At 51.2% G+C, this 15,260-nt stretch overlaps 1 protein-coding gene across 2 annotated transcripts in view; it reads left to right on the top strand.

The window, feature by feature from the left end:
* LOC134082664 (intermembrane lipid transfer protein VPS13B-like) overlaps positions 1-15,260 on the top strand; it is a 360,061-nt gene that overhangs the window by 92,407 nt on the left and 252,394 nt on the right. For both annotated transcript variants that reach the window (XM_062538539.1, XM_062538538.1), the window contains exons 18-19: positions 13,339-13,473; positions 14,761-14,940. In XM_062538539.1, coding sequence (XP_062394523.1) covers positions 13,339-13,473; positions 14,761-14,940 — 315 coding nt within the window. The remainder of the gene's footprint in view (positions 1-13,338; positions 13,474-14,760; positions 14,941-15,260) is intronic.

Genomic DNA, 15,260 nt, shown 5'->3' on the forward strand with positions numbered 1-15,260 from the left:
GAAGGATGTACAGTAGGTGTGCAGAGGTGAGGACAGGAGAGAGAACAGAGGAAGGCAGATGGAGAGGAGAGGGAGAGAGGACTGAAGAGAAGGGAGAGGAGGAGGAAGAAGAGAGGACTGAAGAGGAAAAGAGAGGAGTGGAGAGAATGAGGAAGAGAGGAATGGAGAGGAGAGAAGAGAGGAAGAAGAGACGAAGAAGAGGGGAATGGCGAGGAGAGAAGAGATGAAGAAGAGGGGAATGGAGAGGAGAGAAGAGAGGAAGAACAGGGGAATGGAGAGGAGAGAAGAGAGGAAGAACAGGGGAATGGAGAGGAGAGAAGAGGGGAAGAAGAGAGGAGGAAAAGGGGAATGGAGAGAAGAGAGGAGGAAGAGGGGAATGGAGAGGAGAGAAGAGAGGAGGAAAAGGGGAATGGAGAGGAGAGAAGAGGGGAATGGAGAGGAGAGAAGAGAGGAGGGGGATTAAGGTTCTCTGCTGGTGGTGGTTGCCTGGTGCAGGCAGGCAGGCGGGCAGCGTTTGATATACGAGCTGTGACATAGCTGCAGTGTGACGGCTATGTGACGGCCAGTGGCCCAGCGCCCAGATGGAAGTCTGTTGGAGGACCGCCAGAGCTGAGCACTGAGCTGGGGGCGGGGGACCGCTGGGCTGGGCTGGGCTGGGCTGGGCTGGGCTGGGCTGGGCTGGGCTGGGCTGGGCCAGAGAGAGTGTTGCCTCTAAGGTCTTAACTACCACATCAGGCAGCCACTGGCAGCATCACCAACACACCCACTTATTGCACTCACCTTTTAGGGTAAACCACCTAATTGGATTCTGGACCAATCCTGCATCTCCAACCTCCCACACAGTTATCCTCTGGCTCCAATTTGATGCCTGTAGACCGACCCTTGCTTACCTGTGTTCTACACCTCCACCTCTGACACTGTAGATAGTAACTAGCTCTACAACTCCACCTCTATCACTGCCTGTATCTATCTCTACCTCCATCTCCCTCCACAACACCACCGCTAGCACTGCCTGTAACTACTTTAGCTCTACCTCCATCTCCCTCCATCTCCCTCCACCCTCTCTGGCTTTCCATCCTCTCTGGTCTGCTCTACTCACTGCCATTTGATTTCTCTCTCTCCCTTCATGTTTCATCTCCTGTGATGTCAAGCACTTAATCCACCGCTCTGCTTATTTCTCCTTTTTTTCTGTGGTTCTAGAGATTTGTGGTTTTATAAGGTCTTTTTTTATGGAAGTAATGGGAGTATAGTGTTTGTACACAAAAGGAACATGTGGCTTCCTACTCTTTGAAGTGAGGTAAAAAGCAAGTTTCCTATTACACCGGGATTCCCTGTTATGTTTATTGTTATCAGAGTGGTCTCTTTTTTAATATGCTAAAATCCCTTTTACTTGTCAAGAAAAGAGCCCTGAAAAACAGCAGAAACTCAGCAGGAAGCAGACAAGGCACAGACACGGAGAGAAAAGAAATCCTAATCGCTCTTAGATCGGCTTCTCAAGGTCGCGCCCGCGTGACTTCCCCGGCTGGGGTTTATTCCCCCGGTGTTGGCCCTCTCTCCGGGCCGTGTTTGGTAACAGACGGGCGGGCCGTGGCGCGGCCTGTCGAGCGCGGTTCTTCCGCGCCCGTGCGCGGCTTGAAGAGATGAAAAGGGGGCGGGGGGGTGAGCCCCACGCTCGCCCCTCTGATCTCGACGCCCGCGGCCCGCCAGCGCTGACGCTAATCCCCTGGTGTCGCCGCAGCGCCAGAAGTGCTGCTAATAACCCCGCTCTGCTGCTGGGGCATGAGAGGGGGGAGAGAGGGATAGAGAGGGGGTAAGGGAGGGAGAGAGAGAGAGAGAGAGAGAGAGAGAGAGAGAGAGAGAGAGAGAGAGAGAGAGAGAGAGGATGATGGAGAGAAATGGAGGGACAGACAGACAGACACACATGTGGAGTTTCCTGCAGCTCAGTTACTGAAGGACTTGGATTGGCAGTCCTTGCGTCATCCTGCTGAGGCCGTTCTTACTTACTACTTAACTTCTTTCTTTCTTTCTTTCTTTCTTTCTTTCTTTCTATATCTGTCTATCTATCTCTCTATCTATTTATCTATCTTTCTCTCTCTCTCTGTCCCTCACTCTTTCTAGTCCCTGATGAGTGACTACAGGCCTTTATTGCGTTGGCTCTGACACCAGATCCACATACTGCGCTCTGCCATCATCCCTGTAGCTCTCAGGCTTGCGTCATCCTCTTGTGGGAGCATCCCTCTATCACTGCCATTGTTTCCAACACTCCCGCCATCATTGTTCTACACAAGCACAGTGGTGTGCAGAAGGTTTCCCAGCTACACCGTGGTCTGCGGTCCTCAGAACTGTCAGAGCACTGGGGTGCGTGTGTGTGATTTCGTGTGTGTGTGTGTCCGTGTGTGTGTGTGTGTGTGTGTGTGGAGGGTGGAGGGTGGAGGCTGGGGGCTGGGGGGGTGATGAGAAGTGGCAATGTGTGTTTCACAATGCTCCCTGGCCTGGTGCTCCAGACTCCATGCGCCTTTGAAGAGGTATCGCGCTGGTTTCCCAGGAATGCCTGCCTGTCTGCCTCCCAGATTGACATCAGGGGTGTGCACTGAGAGAGGAGAGAAGGAGAGAAGGAGAGGAGAGGAGAGGAGACAGAGAGAGAGAGAGAGAGAGAGAGAGAGAGAGAGAGAGAGGGAGAGAGAGAGAGGGAGAGGAGAAGAGAAAGCCCCTCGTCTGAATACCATCTTTCTTGAGGCACAAAAGAAGTCTTGTCAGGGTTAAGCAGTTGGTAAATAAATCTAGAGGGAATCCGAGAGCGGGCCGGTTTCTCTCTGAAAGCTGCAGCCTGCCGCAGTCGCTCGCTCCTCTCCTCTCCAAGCCATAGCCGTGATGATGACGCTTTAAGTCAATCCAGACTGGGACCCAGGCAGCGCCAGTTAGGAGGAGAGAGGGATGGAGAGAGATGGAGGGAGGGATGGTGGAGTGGATTTCAGAAGAAAGGGATGGAGAGGGAGGAATAAAAGAGAAGAGATGGGCGTGTGTGTGTGTGTGTTGGTCTCTCTCTCTCACTCTCACATGGGGGGGGGGGACGGACTAGACGGAAGCCTCTGCTGCATCTGAAGTGCATGTGAATGAGCTGATGTCTTATGGGGACTGGGAGCTATGTGTCAGTGGGACTGAGGGAGGAGATGCATCCCTTTCATCACAAGCACGTCCACACACACACACACACACACCCTTTTCACTCACACACCCGCCTTCCATGTGTGCTATGACATCAGACCCTCAAGCCACCAGGGAACTTGGGTGGCTGTCATCCATCAGTGTATGTGCGCACATGCTTGTGTGTGTGTGTGTGTGTGTGTGTGTGTGTGTGTGTGTGTGTGTGTGTGTGTGTGTGTGTGTGTACACATGCTTGTGTGTGTGTGTGTGTGTGTGTGTGTGTGTGTGTGTGTGTGTGTGTGTGTGTGTGTGTGTGTGTGTGTGTGTGTGCACGTGCATGTTTGTGTGTGCTCACTGCTAGTACACCGCCTATGACATGCGGCACCCCCCACAGTGGCAACACATCCCTGCCTAATATGGTTTTAGTTGTGCTCCCTGAGGGCACTGCTAAATCAAGGGAAGCCCTCATCACCTCCATCTGATCCTGCTCCACTCAGTGATTTAGTGACTACTCCGTCTCCTTGGCTGCTCTTACAGTACAGTGGTGATTCAGAATCAACAGGTTCTCCCTTATGGATGTTGTTGGTATTTTAGTGTGTGTATTGCTTATTACAAGAACATTTGATGATGGTGTAATAACCCTAAGCTCGGCTTTAGTGCCTCTTGTGTTCAGGCAACGGATACCATTCTTTTATTTTCTTTTGATCAGGGTCTTTTCTATTGGTGTCAAACATAGAAGTGCACAACATTATATCAACTGATATTCTTTTTGATTTATTCAGTGCATAGTTGGTGACAGTGAATCTGATCACACATACAGAATCTGGATGATGTAATTACAGCTATGAGGTGATTTGCATATACAGTAGTTTCACATGTTTCATACTGTATTAGCACTGTCCACTTTCTGTGTGTGTGTGTGTGTGTGTGTGTGTGTGTGTGTGTGTGTGTGTGTGTGTGTGTGTGTGTGTGTGTGTGTGTGTGTGTGTGTTTTGTAGGTCTGCTGGTGTTGGCTGCTGTGTGTGTGTGTGTGTGTGTGTGTCTCCATAGACTATTTGCTCCTGGTGTGAAGAGCCCTGCTTAAAGCCCTGTGTGTGAGCACTCGTCCATGATGGCTCGGCGCAGCCTTAAATCAAAGCATTGTTCTCTTCCAGCCAATTAAACCCAGAGCCTTGCACTAGTCGCCCCAGTGGGGCTAAAGCCCCTCACACCCCACCACAGCACAGCACAGCACAGCACAGCACAGCAACTCCGCTCAACTCAACTCCACTCCACTCCACTCACAGGGAGCGGGTGGCAGAGACATGAAGCCAGCCGACGCAGACACAGACGGATGGAGGGAGAGTGGGGGAAAGAGAGAGTGAGAATGGGGGGATAGAGGGGGGGAGAGAGAGAGAGGAAAGTGAGAAGAGAGTGAGAAGAGAGGGCTGAGAGGCGGTGGAGCATGTAACGAGATGTTAATGAAACATGTGGCAGTAGATCCTCTCTTACTCCCCCTCTCTCTCCCTCTCTCTCCCTTTCTCTCTCTCTCTCTCTCTCTCTCCCTCTCTCTCTCTCTCTCTCTCTCTCTCTCTACCCCCATCTTGTCTTCTCTCTATACCACAGCAATTAAGTGATAATAAATCTGTTTTTATTTATGCTACCCCCCTCGCTGCATTTCTGCTAAGCCAGCATCCCGTAACAAACGTCAGCGCTCCCCTCAGAAGCCCTCATCTCACTGTGTGTGTGTGTGTGTGTGTGTGTGTGTGTGTGTGTGTTTATTTGTGTTTATTTGTGTGTGTGTGTGTGTGTGTGTGTGTGTGTGCGTGCGTGTGTGTGTATGTCTGCGTGCGTGTACGCCATCCCGCAGGGAGCCTCTTCAGAACGTGAACAAAGAGGATGAAACACACATGTAGACACTCTCTAGGCACCCCCCGCCGCCCGCCTCCCTTTTAAATGCGGCTCTCGTCGTTAATAAGCATTAGAGCGCTGACGTCAGCCTTGGCTTTGGTGTCTCAGCGTAAATGTGTGTGTGTGTGTGTGTGTGTGTGTGTGTGTGTGTGTGTGTGTGTGTGTGTGTATGTGTTGAGGCCCAGAGAGAGAGAGAGCCCTGTGGGTGCCTCCTGCGCCCTGGAGTCACGAGAGTGGCGTGCACGGCATTAGGCTGCGGTCGGTAACGAGCCGGGCGCTGGCGGTGGCAAAGCGTCGTGGCATTCGCCGGCCGGCCGCTTCAAAGCGCCCCCGACACGTTAGTCAGTACCAACGGCGCTGCCTCACAGAAGCCATGCGAGGGGAGAGAGGGAGGGAGACGTATGGGACCCCAGGGAAGAGTTTTGTTACTCCACCCTTACACACACACACACACACACACACACACACACACACACGCACAAACACATGCACACACACAAACACACACACACACCACTCTGATCTCCTCCCCTTAATTTGGCAAAGGCTGCGGAACATCACAGCCTCCTCTCACACACTCTCTCTCTTTCTCTCTCCACCCGATCTCTTTTTCACTCACTCACTCACTCACTCACTCTGTCTGTCTGCCTCTCCCTCTCTCTCTCTCTCTCCTTCTCTTCCTCCTCCTCTCTCTCCTTCTGTCTCTCCCTCTCTCTGATGCCTGCTGCTGGTGAGATTGCTTCAGCATGACTAGTGGGAATGTGGTGGCATGGTGGGGCCTGAGTGGGAGTGTGGGCATGGGAGCTGTTCAGCAGCACTACCTGCAGGGCCAGATAATCATCCTACTGGCTCTGGGGAATGTTACTGCACACACACACCTTCACACACACAAAGACACAGGGACACACACACACACACACACACACACACACACACACACACAAACATACTAAAACCCATAAACAAGCACATATACACACACACACTTGCACAACACATGCTCTCTTTTCTCCCACACTTTCACTCACTCTCTCCATCATACACCCACAGAAAGTCCCCCCCCCCCCTACACCATGCTCTCCACCTGTGGATTCTCACAGTGACATCCCACCCAGGGAGCTGTGCAATTCAATCAATGTGCTTTCCATTAATCTCACTGGAAGCAGGGCTCCTCAGAGCAGCTCCAACACCACACGAAGACCCTCTCCCTCTCCCACTCCTTCTCTCTCCCTCTCCCTCTCCTTCTCTCTCTCCCTCTCTCTCTCCCTCTCCCTCTCCTTCTCTCTCTCCCTCTCTCTCTCCTTCTCCCTCCTCCTCTCTCACTCTGTTGCTCTCTTTCCCAAACCTTTCCCTGCTCGTCCTGTGGGGTGCGTTTCTCATGGCCTCTCCTCTTGCCATCTGCTAGCCGCCGTTAGAATGAGACGGTCAGGGCCTTTGCAGGCCAGTGATCCATGGCTGTGGCCACATATAGTTGAAGTTGAAGTCTTCCGTTAATTGATCAAGTGGGCAGTAGCATGTTTAGCTGTGTGTGTGTGTGTGTGTGTGCTTGTGTCTGTGTATCTGTGTTTATGTGTGCACATGTGTGTGTGTGTGTGTGTGTGTGTGAGGGCTGTTGCTTGCCGCTTGCCCTTGAGGTAGTATTACAGAGCTGTGCAGTTGGAGCATCAAAGCATGGGCTGTGTGTTTGAATAAAACAATGGCTGAGGTTCCCATGCTCTTTACCCACGCTGTGGAGAGTGGCTTATGCTGGAATGAGCGAAATGCAGCTTTCAAGTACGCAGATGTCCCATAAAACACTCCAGCACACAGCACACACACACACACACACACACACACACACACAGTCTCTCTCAAATGAGCCAGCTGAGGAGGCATGTGAGAAGCGGAAGCTGTGAGGGTCTGGCTTTGCCTCATCAGAGCTGTGCTGCTGTGACTGCTCCTCTCAGGAGTTCTTGCTAGGGGGTGGCAGTGTGTGTGTGTGTGTGTGTGTGTATGCAAGTTTTGTATTGTTTTTGTGTGAGAAAGTTTGACACACACAAATACACACTTACTCTTTCAGTGTGTGTGTGTGTGTGTGTGTGTGTGCGTGCACACAGGCTGGTAGCCCCAGCTGCTGAGGCTTTGCCCCTCAGGGTGTTTGATTGGGCGGCTGACCCTGGTGACCTCCAGCTGTGTGCCTGTGCACCTTTGCACCTGCCCCGGACCAGCCACACGCACACACACACACACACACACACACACTTTCCGACTCCACTGGCTTTTTTTCTCACACCCATACATTCCAAGTCACTCACTCCAGAGCAACTGCCACACACTCTCTCCACCCTGCACAATAACACATCCGCATATGCACACATTTGCAGACCCACACAGTCACGTTCACACACTCACACACCCACAGAGCCGCCACTCTCAGCCAAGCACACTTGTCACTCCTCAGCTCTGACTGCAGCAGCTTCCTACTCCTCCTCCCCCATTCTTCTCTCCCCCTCTCCCTCTCTCTCTTTCCCTCTCCTTCTCTCCCTCTCTCTTTCTCTCCTCTCTTACCCACTCATGTGTTTTCCGTCTTCTTCTTTTGGGGTGTTTTTCTTATTCCTTCGGTGGGGTCTGCAGCTGTTCAAAGCGTTGCCCCCCCCCCCCCCCCACCCCGTGCCTTGCGCCCTACAGCAGGTGTTGCTCTGGCCGTGGGCGTTAAAGGTCCGGGCCCGCGAGGTGTGAAGCAGCGCCGCGCCGCCATCACGTCACGTCACGCCGTTCGTCCGTCCGTTCCAACGCCATTGTGCTGACCGACCCGCCGCGCCAGATCCACACGGCCCTAATGTCATTCTCATTCAGCTGTGTCATCTCATAAAGCTGCTTTCCATCTGAACTCCCCCCCTGCTCCAACATGAGCAGGTCCCCCTTTAGATGTTCAAGGACAGAGAGAGAGAGAGAGAGATGATGGGGCAAAGGAAGAGAGAGAGAGTGAGCGAGAGAGACAGAGAGGGGGGGCAAAGGAAGAAAGAGAGAGTGAGAGAGAGAGACAGAGAGAGAGGGGGGGCAAAGGAAGAAAGAGAGTGAGAGAAAGAAAGAGTGTGAGGGAGCATATGGTGGGCTAGACTCGCTGCATAAATATGAAGGCCCTGCCGCGTTGTTAACCAAGTTTTTCAGGGGGCCGCGGTCGGCCGATCTGCGACTGATTTGGAGCCTGTGAAGTCCACTGCATATTTCATCTGTTTGAAAGACCAGCTCTCTCCCTGCCTCTCTTCTTGCCTCCCTCTCTTTCTTCCTCTCTCCTTCTCTTTCTTTCTCCCTCCCTCCATCCCTCCTTTCCTCCCTCCCTCCCTCCCTCCCTCTGTCTTTGCCAGAGGTGCTGTCTGAGGTGTCCCAGGACAGGCCACAGTAATCCCCACCCGTGCCAGCACATTTCCACACACACACACACACACACACACACACACACACACACACACACACACACACACACACACACACGCCACATGTGGACCCGCGAGTCATGGGCAGCTTGTTTCATATGGCGCCGGTTGGTACCAGTGGGAAGCCCTGGGCGTCATCTCTAGGTGGGGCAGAGACCCACCACACAAAGAACCCTCATCTCCCCCAGACCCTGTTCTCATCTCCCCCAGACCCTGTTCTACCCCAGACCCTGTTCTCATCTACCCCAGACCCTGTTCTACCCCAGACCCTGTTCTCATCTACCCCAGACCCTGTACTACCCCAGACCCTGTTCTAATCTCCCCCAGACCCTGTTCTACCCCAGACCCTGTTCTCATCTACCCCAGACCTTGTACTACCCCAGACCCTGTTCTAATCTCCCCCAGACCCTGTTCTACCCCAGACCCTGTTCTCATCTATCCTAGTTCCCTCCTCTCATCTACCCCAGTTCCCTCCTCTCATCTACCCTAGACCCCTCCTCATCTACCCCAGCAGTCTCCTCTCATCTACCCTAGACCCCTCCTCATCTACCCCAGCAGCCTCATCTACCCCTAACCCCTCTGTGTCCTCAGCTCCCTCCATGGCTGTGTGTCGGCCATCTTTGCTACTCACCCCACGTGGCTGTTCTCCCTCTCGGCCGCCCTCTCCTCCAGAGGCGGCACCAGAGCCACACTCCCCTGCTCGGGGTTTCCGGCCGGAGCAAACTGCACTCACTGGCATATGCTGACAAGGTTTCTCGTCAGCAAGAGGGGTGTGTGTGTGTGTGTGTGTGTGTGCATGCATGTGTGTGTGTGTGCGTGTGTTTGCATAAAACACACACACACACACACACACACACACACACATACATACACAAATAGTAGGTTATTTTACACGCGGAAGAAATCACATCCTCTTCCCCCAGAAGGCAAGAGGGCAAATGGTTTTGGACAATCGGCCTTAATTCCCACCGGGGGTTAGTTTCAACTACAACTCCCCCCCCTTCCCCCTTCTCCCTGAGCCCCCTCCACCCCTCCTTCCCAAGACAGGGCCATTATGATATTTGTTCACATTTAAAGCCTCCTAAACAAAGCCCTGTGCCTTCCCCCGGCGGGAAGCGGAGACCGCAGATGAAAGCCCTAGGTAGGCCTCCTAACGAGGGGTCAGCTCCTTAAACAGGCCAATCAGCACGCAGATGCCGCATCTCGAAGCCCCCGCGACCCGGAAACTTCCATCACGGAGCAGATGGGGGAGCTAAAAAAAGAAACCCACAAGAGAAAATGAGAAGGGGAGAGAGGGAGAGAGGGAGGGAGAGAGAGGGAGAGAGAGAGAGAGTTGTCTGACCTGGCTCTATTTCCTGAGTCTCTGTTGTTTAAAACGGTCCGGAGTTGGCCCGCCGCCAGGAGCTGTTCCAGAATAATGAACTGGAGCGTTTCCAGAGAGTGGGGTGTTCAAACTCCCCTCTCTGGCAGTGCTATTGTCAGCTTTATTAATTCAATATTGATAGCTGGTATTTATTAGCATTTTGTACATCACTGTAAAATACTTTCCATGCATTCTTCATTCAAAAAAAAAAAAAAAAAGGAAAAGAAAGAAAAGAAAAGAAGTGAGTGAGTGAGGGGAGAAGTGAAAGAGAAGAAACATTTTCCTGAGCCACTCGAGTTGAAAACAGAGCTTTGGGTCCGGGTCCAAGGCTGCGCTGGTGTGGCGTAGGAAATGAAATGTTGCCTTGCTGGGAGTGAAAAATTGCAGGCAGATTGGAACAGGTGATGTAAAGGGGTCTGAAGCAGTTCCTTACAGTGTGCCAACTCAGTGGAAGAATGTGCATGCGGTGGTGCTCTGACAGACAGAGCAACGCGCACATGCGCACACACACACACACACACACACACACACACACACACACTCTTGCATTCACTCATACACACACACACACACACACACACACACACACACACACACACATTCACACTAACACTGACACACAGAGACACACAGACAGACACACACACACACACACACACACACACACACACACACACACACACACACACACACTTAATTCTTCCACAGCACACTGGCTGGGCTCATCTTTCACACTGGAAACCTCAGAGTATAATTTCCCAATCATCCCGGCTCGTGTTTGAAAACGTCTCTCACCAGAGAACTAACATTGACATATCATAATGCGTGCGTGTGTAATTTCCCCCCGTCGCAGTGCACCCCCCCCCCCCCCCCCCAACACCACCACCACCACCCCCTCCTCGGAAAGGATGGCAGACTATTAGTCCTTCCACACCACGGGAGAGCTCTCGTACATCGCCTGCTCTTCTCTTCAGCAGGATTCTCTCTTCCGCGGCTAGAGCTGCAAACCAGCGGCACTTACAGACACCCAGTTACATTTGTGTTTGTCGTTTTCCTTGCGATCGTCAGGCGCGTCGTTTTTTCGCTCCCGACCTTTTTTTTTTTCCCCTCCGGTGCCGGCGATAACCGTGGGATAACCGTGGCCCGGAGCAGGTGCCGCTCATAAAGCGCGGAGCTGGATCAAACATCCTCCTACCGTCACATTCTGTAAACCTTTAACAGAGTCCTAGACAGCTCCCATCACCTGTTGCTTGTAAACTATGATTAGCTCATGCTCCAGTGGCTGGGCCCCGTCAGTGGCAGTTGGTGAATAAATGAATACGAAGGCTTTGCCAGTCCACCAAGTGCTTTATTTATGGGCACATAAGTGCAGTAATATTCCAGCGCGGCCTTAAGTCATATGTTTGACATCGTGTGTAGTTTTATGTTCAGAAAATGGACTCCTGCCCGGAGACGGTGACCTTTTTGGATATTGGCTCTGGTTAATCAAAGTGCTACTGTCACATGTCAAGAGCCGTGGACTCGGAGTTTGAATGAAATTGTGAATCATCGGTTCTGCCGGCTTTATACCTTTCCATATCCTCTGTCACGAGTGCGGTGCGAGGGCTTTATAAATCTCTACGTCTGTCTGTCCTGCCTCCACGCAGACATCTTGTACATCTTGCGGTCTGCAGTCCAGTCAGAAAACATGGTGAAATAGCGCTTCCTCTGTGCGCGCCAACAGGCTGGAGCGTACCTTCCGAGCGAGGTACATCAGGAAGCCTCTCTACAGGATGGGGGGTGTTCAGCCTGCTAGTCAGACAGACAGACAGACAGGACGTAGAGGAAATGGCCCTCAAAAGGCCGCTGACAGATGGAACTAATAATTCAGCCCTCCCCCCCACACACACCCCTTTGTTCTGTCTCTCTCTGGGCTATCACTCAATCAGTCTGTTTTGTTGTTTATTGACTGGCAGGCCCACTGTATTAAATGTGGTATTTCCAGTTTTGATGTTGGCTGCAGTACGAACAGGGTCATACTAACGTTGCACATGTAAAAACAGTTGGCAGGCTGGCGTACCCGTGTCTGTGGAAGATTCTGGATTTCTTCGCACAGCCAGATTGAGTTGAAATATTAGTTGCAGATAACCAAGGTCGGAGTGAAGTCCATCCCAGAGGCAGTCTATTTCTCTCACAGGGTCTATTTATAAAGCCGCCGTAAATATTCCAAAAAGCCTGGTTTTCAGGTTTTTGATCACAAACAACAAAGCTAACTTGCATAAGGCTGAATTTGCGCTTTGTCGTTGTTTTTGGTGATAGTTTATTTATTTTTTTGTCAACAAGCGCAGGTTAGTCTGCGGCCTCCAACCAGTTCTATGAGAATAGCTGAGACAGTCACATTGCCGGCATCACTAGGCTCCTGTTAGTCAGATCTGCTCCAAAAATGAACAGGGGTTTCTTCGGGCTGTGCTTCACTTTTCCATTAAGTTTTGTGACAAATTTGCGGGTGGTGTCTGCACTTTTTCATTTTTGTTGGGACAGGCTGGTCTACAACCTCCATCTCATTTTATGAGAGTAGCCTACATACGTAGCTGCATTTCTGACATCACTGGGCTATGAATGCATTGATTGTTTATGTTGGAAGAATTATAAATTAAATGAATGACAGACAGGCAGCTTTAAGCACAAATGTTCATTTAAACTAGAAGGCCACTTGTATTGCAAAAAAAAATACCCCATGGAAAATACTTTGAGGTACCCTTGAGTCGAATGTGCTCCAAAAATGAATGGGGTTTCCTTGGCATGTACTACACTTTTCCACATTTTGTGAAAATTCTGCTGGTAGTTTCTGCAATATTGTTGACTAATACGACAAAGCACATGCTTCTTTGACAAATTGTGCATAAAAAAAAGTTTGGTGCAGTAATGGAAGCTCTTGGTAGCTCGTTCCACTTCTAACATCTGCGACAACGATATGTTTGTGGAGTGAAACTGGACGGGTCCTAATAACCTCTCAGTACTGCTGTTTATTGGTAAACTGCAATAGGAGCGCTGGCCCGCGGGGGAGGACACTTTAGCCAGAGAGCTCACAAGGCAACGGGGACTGGATAGAGTGCACCTGCCCTAGTCCTGAAGCAGCGGTAGCAGAAGCAGATTGTAGATTCTTCTTCTCCTCTGTGTTTGTGCATCTTCATAGCAACATATTTGGAGGTTTTAATAGCTGATGGGAAACAAAAAACTGCCACATTTGAGGGACAAAAACTGAGAAGAAAACTGTACTGAACGCTAGTAGCTTTGGTTTAAAAGCGTCAGCCAAATGTAATGTAATATAATGTAATATAATGTAATGTAATGTAATGTAATGTAATGAACGCACACAGACCACAGCAGACTCCCATCCGTTACAAGTCGATGTGTACATACTGTAGTTATTACTGTGAACTGTTTTTTTCCCCTGTGTGTTCCCCCTGCATCAGGAAGCACATAACACGGTTCTCCCCGGGTTCTCTAACGGCGTTCCTCTGTTCTCTCTCGCCCCCTTTCTAGGTGTGAAGCCATCGGGTGGCGCGCCCGTGCTGGAGGCCTCCGTGCAGAGCGTGGAGCTCAAGTTCTGCCGCCGGGCGACGGTGCAGTGCGCCTCGGGCACAGTGGGGGCCGTCAAAGTGTGTGCCAGGACCCTAGGTGTGTGCAGCTGTGCCCTGTTAAACTTAACGGCCCGCGGGGGAGAATATGTCTCCCGGCCGCTGCCCACGCCAGCTCCAGCTCCCTTTACACACACACTCGCTCCGTTTCCACGCTCCCGCACAGTTTATGTGCATCAGAGAAGAGGCAGGCGGCTCAAAGTGACGAGAGAGAGAGTGAGCGAGGAGGAGGAGGAGGAGGAGGAGGAGGAGGGTGTGTGTGCTGGGAGGGAAAAATGGCAGCTCGCGTTTTTGTGTGCGTCTCGTCTCGCACTTTTCAGGGCGAGCGGGACAGGTGTGGCGTTCGGTGTTGCTTTTCCATGAGATCACATATTTCACGGTACACCAACCTGTGGCTGCGGCCTACGTTTGCTTTCTCTTCCCCCACCCCCCCCCTCCTCTCTCTCTCTCTCTCGCTCTCTCACTCCCTTCCATGAGCTATTAGAGCGTACTGTATGTGTGTGTGTGTGTGTGTTCTCCGTACCGCTGACTGCACATGTGTGTGTATTTATTGCGAGCTCATAATCTACAGCGTTGGCCAGAAATCACCTCAGCCCACAGTTTCCTCCCATACAAATTAGATTTAGCCAGGAATTACTGTCTAAATTAGAATTTAATAATAGAGAGATTACTCCCTGATTTATTGAGCATGAGCTAGCCTACACATGGCTTTTGAAGGCGCTAGGTTCACATTGAGCTACAGGGGATGTTAATTGCCAAGATATATTCGAGCAGCTGTATGGGTATGTTAAATAGCTGTAAAAAATGCAAGGACTTGGCTGCAAACGTTGGACGGCGTTCACAGCGAAATGAACATTTATCCGTGCGTGTCACTGATATTGTTGCATTATATTAGGCCTGAATGATCTAATGCGCGCGTCTATCATGGTGAACTTTTTAGCGGTTCGCAGCGCTCTCCCAGAAACTAGCCCCTTCCCAACGAGAGGAACGCCCGCTCCGGGGACCCTGACACAGCCATATCTTAGCCCGACTTCAGTGACTAATGCCTTATGTGACGCACGCATGTTCTACCTACTAATGAATTACAGTTATGGATGCAGTAAGTTCAGGACACGTCGTAATTTCATAGGCTGTCGTAAAAACAGATATCTTTGTTTATTGATTGCATCATAAAATAATACCATAAAACAACATAAAAATAATCTAAGACCCTGAAGTTTATTGGCATTTTTTTATCTTGTGTAAGTTATTTTGTTGTCTTCCACAGTAATATGCGTCTCCAATGCCTTCCTGTGTGATATGGTGTCTGTTTATACTCTGGACTCAGGTTCCGCGGAAGGCCAGAAAGAACGTTTGGTTCCGCTGATCCAAGGCCCGTCCGACACCAAGGAGCTCCACCAGAGCCGCTGGCTCAACGAGTTGCGGAAGCCAGAGTCGCTGCTCGCCCCCGACCTGCTCGCCTTCTCCATCCAGGTGCCACAGCAGGGCGACGACTGCCGCAACTCAGGTGAGGAGGCCTGACACACACACACACACACACACACATAACATATGCACACACACACATACACACACACACACACGGTCTCTCTCTCCCCACCACACACATTCTCTCTCCAACAGTGTTTTACACACATGCACACACACTCTCTCTCTCTTTCTCACTCTCTCTCTTTCTCTCCTTCTCACCCACCCACACACACACTTGTCCCTCACCCCTTCTGGATCACACACTAGTGTTCTGGTGTTCTCTTGGTCAACTTGTGACCCCACACCCTCAGTGTTTGGGGGGACGGGGAATAAGCAGGCCAGGGTCTGCTTGGTGGG

This window comes from Sardina pilchardus, chromosome 6 (assembly GCF_963854185.1).
Source record: "Sardina pilchardus chromosome 6, fSarPil1.1, whole genome shotgun sequence".
NCBI classification, from domain to species: Eukaryota; Metazoa; Chordata; class Actinopteri; order Clupeiformes; family Clupeidae; genus Sardina; species Sardina pilchardus.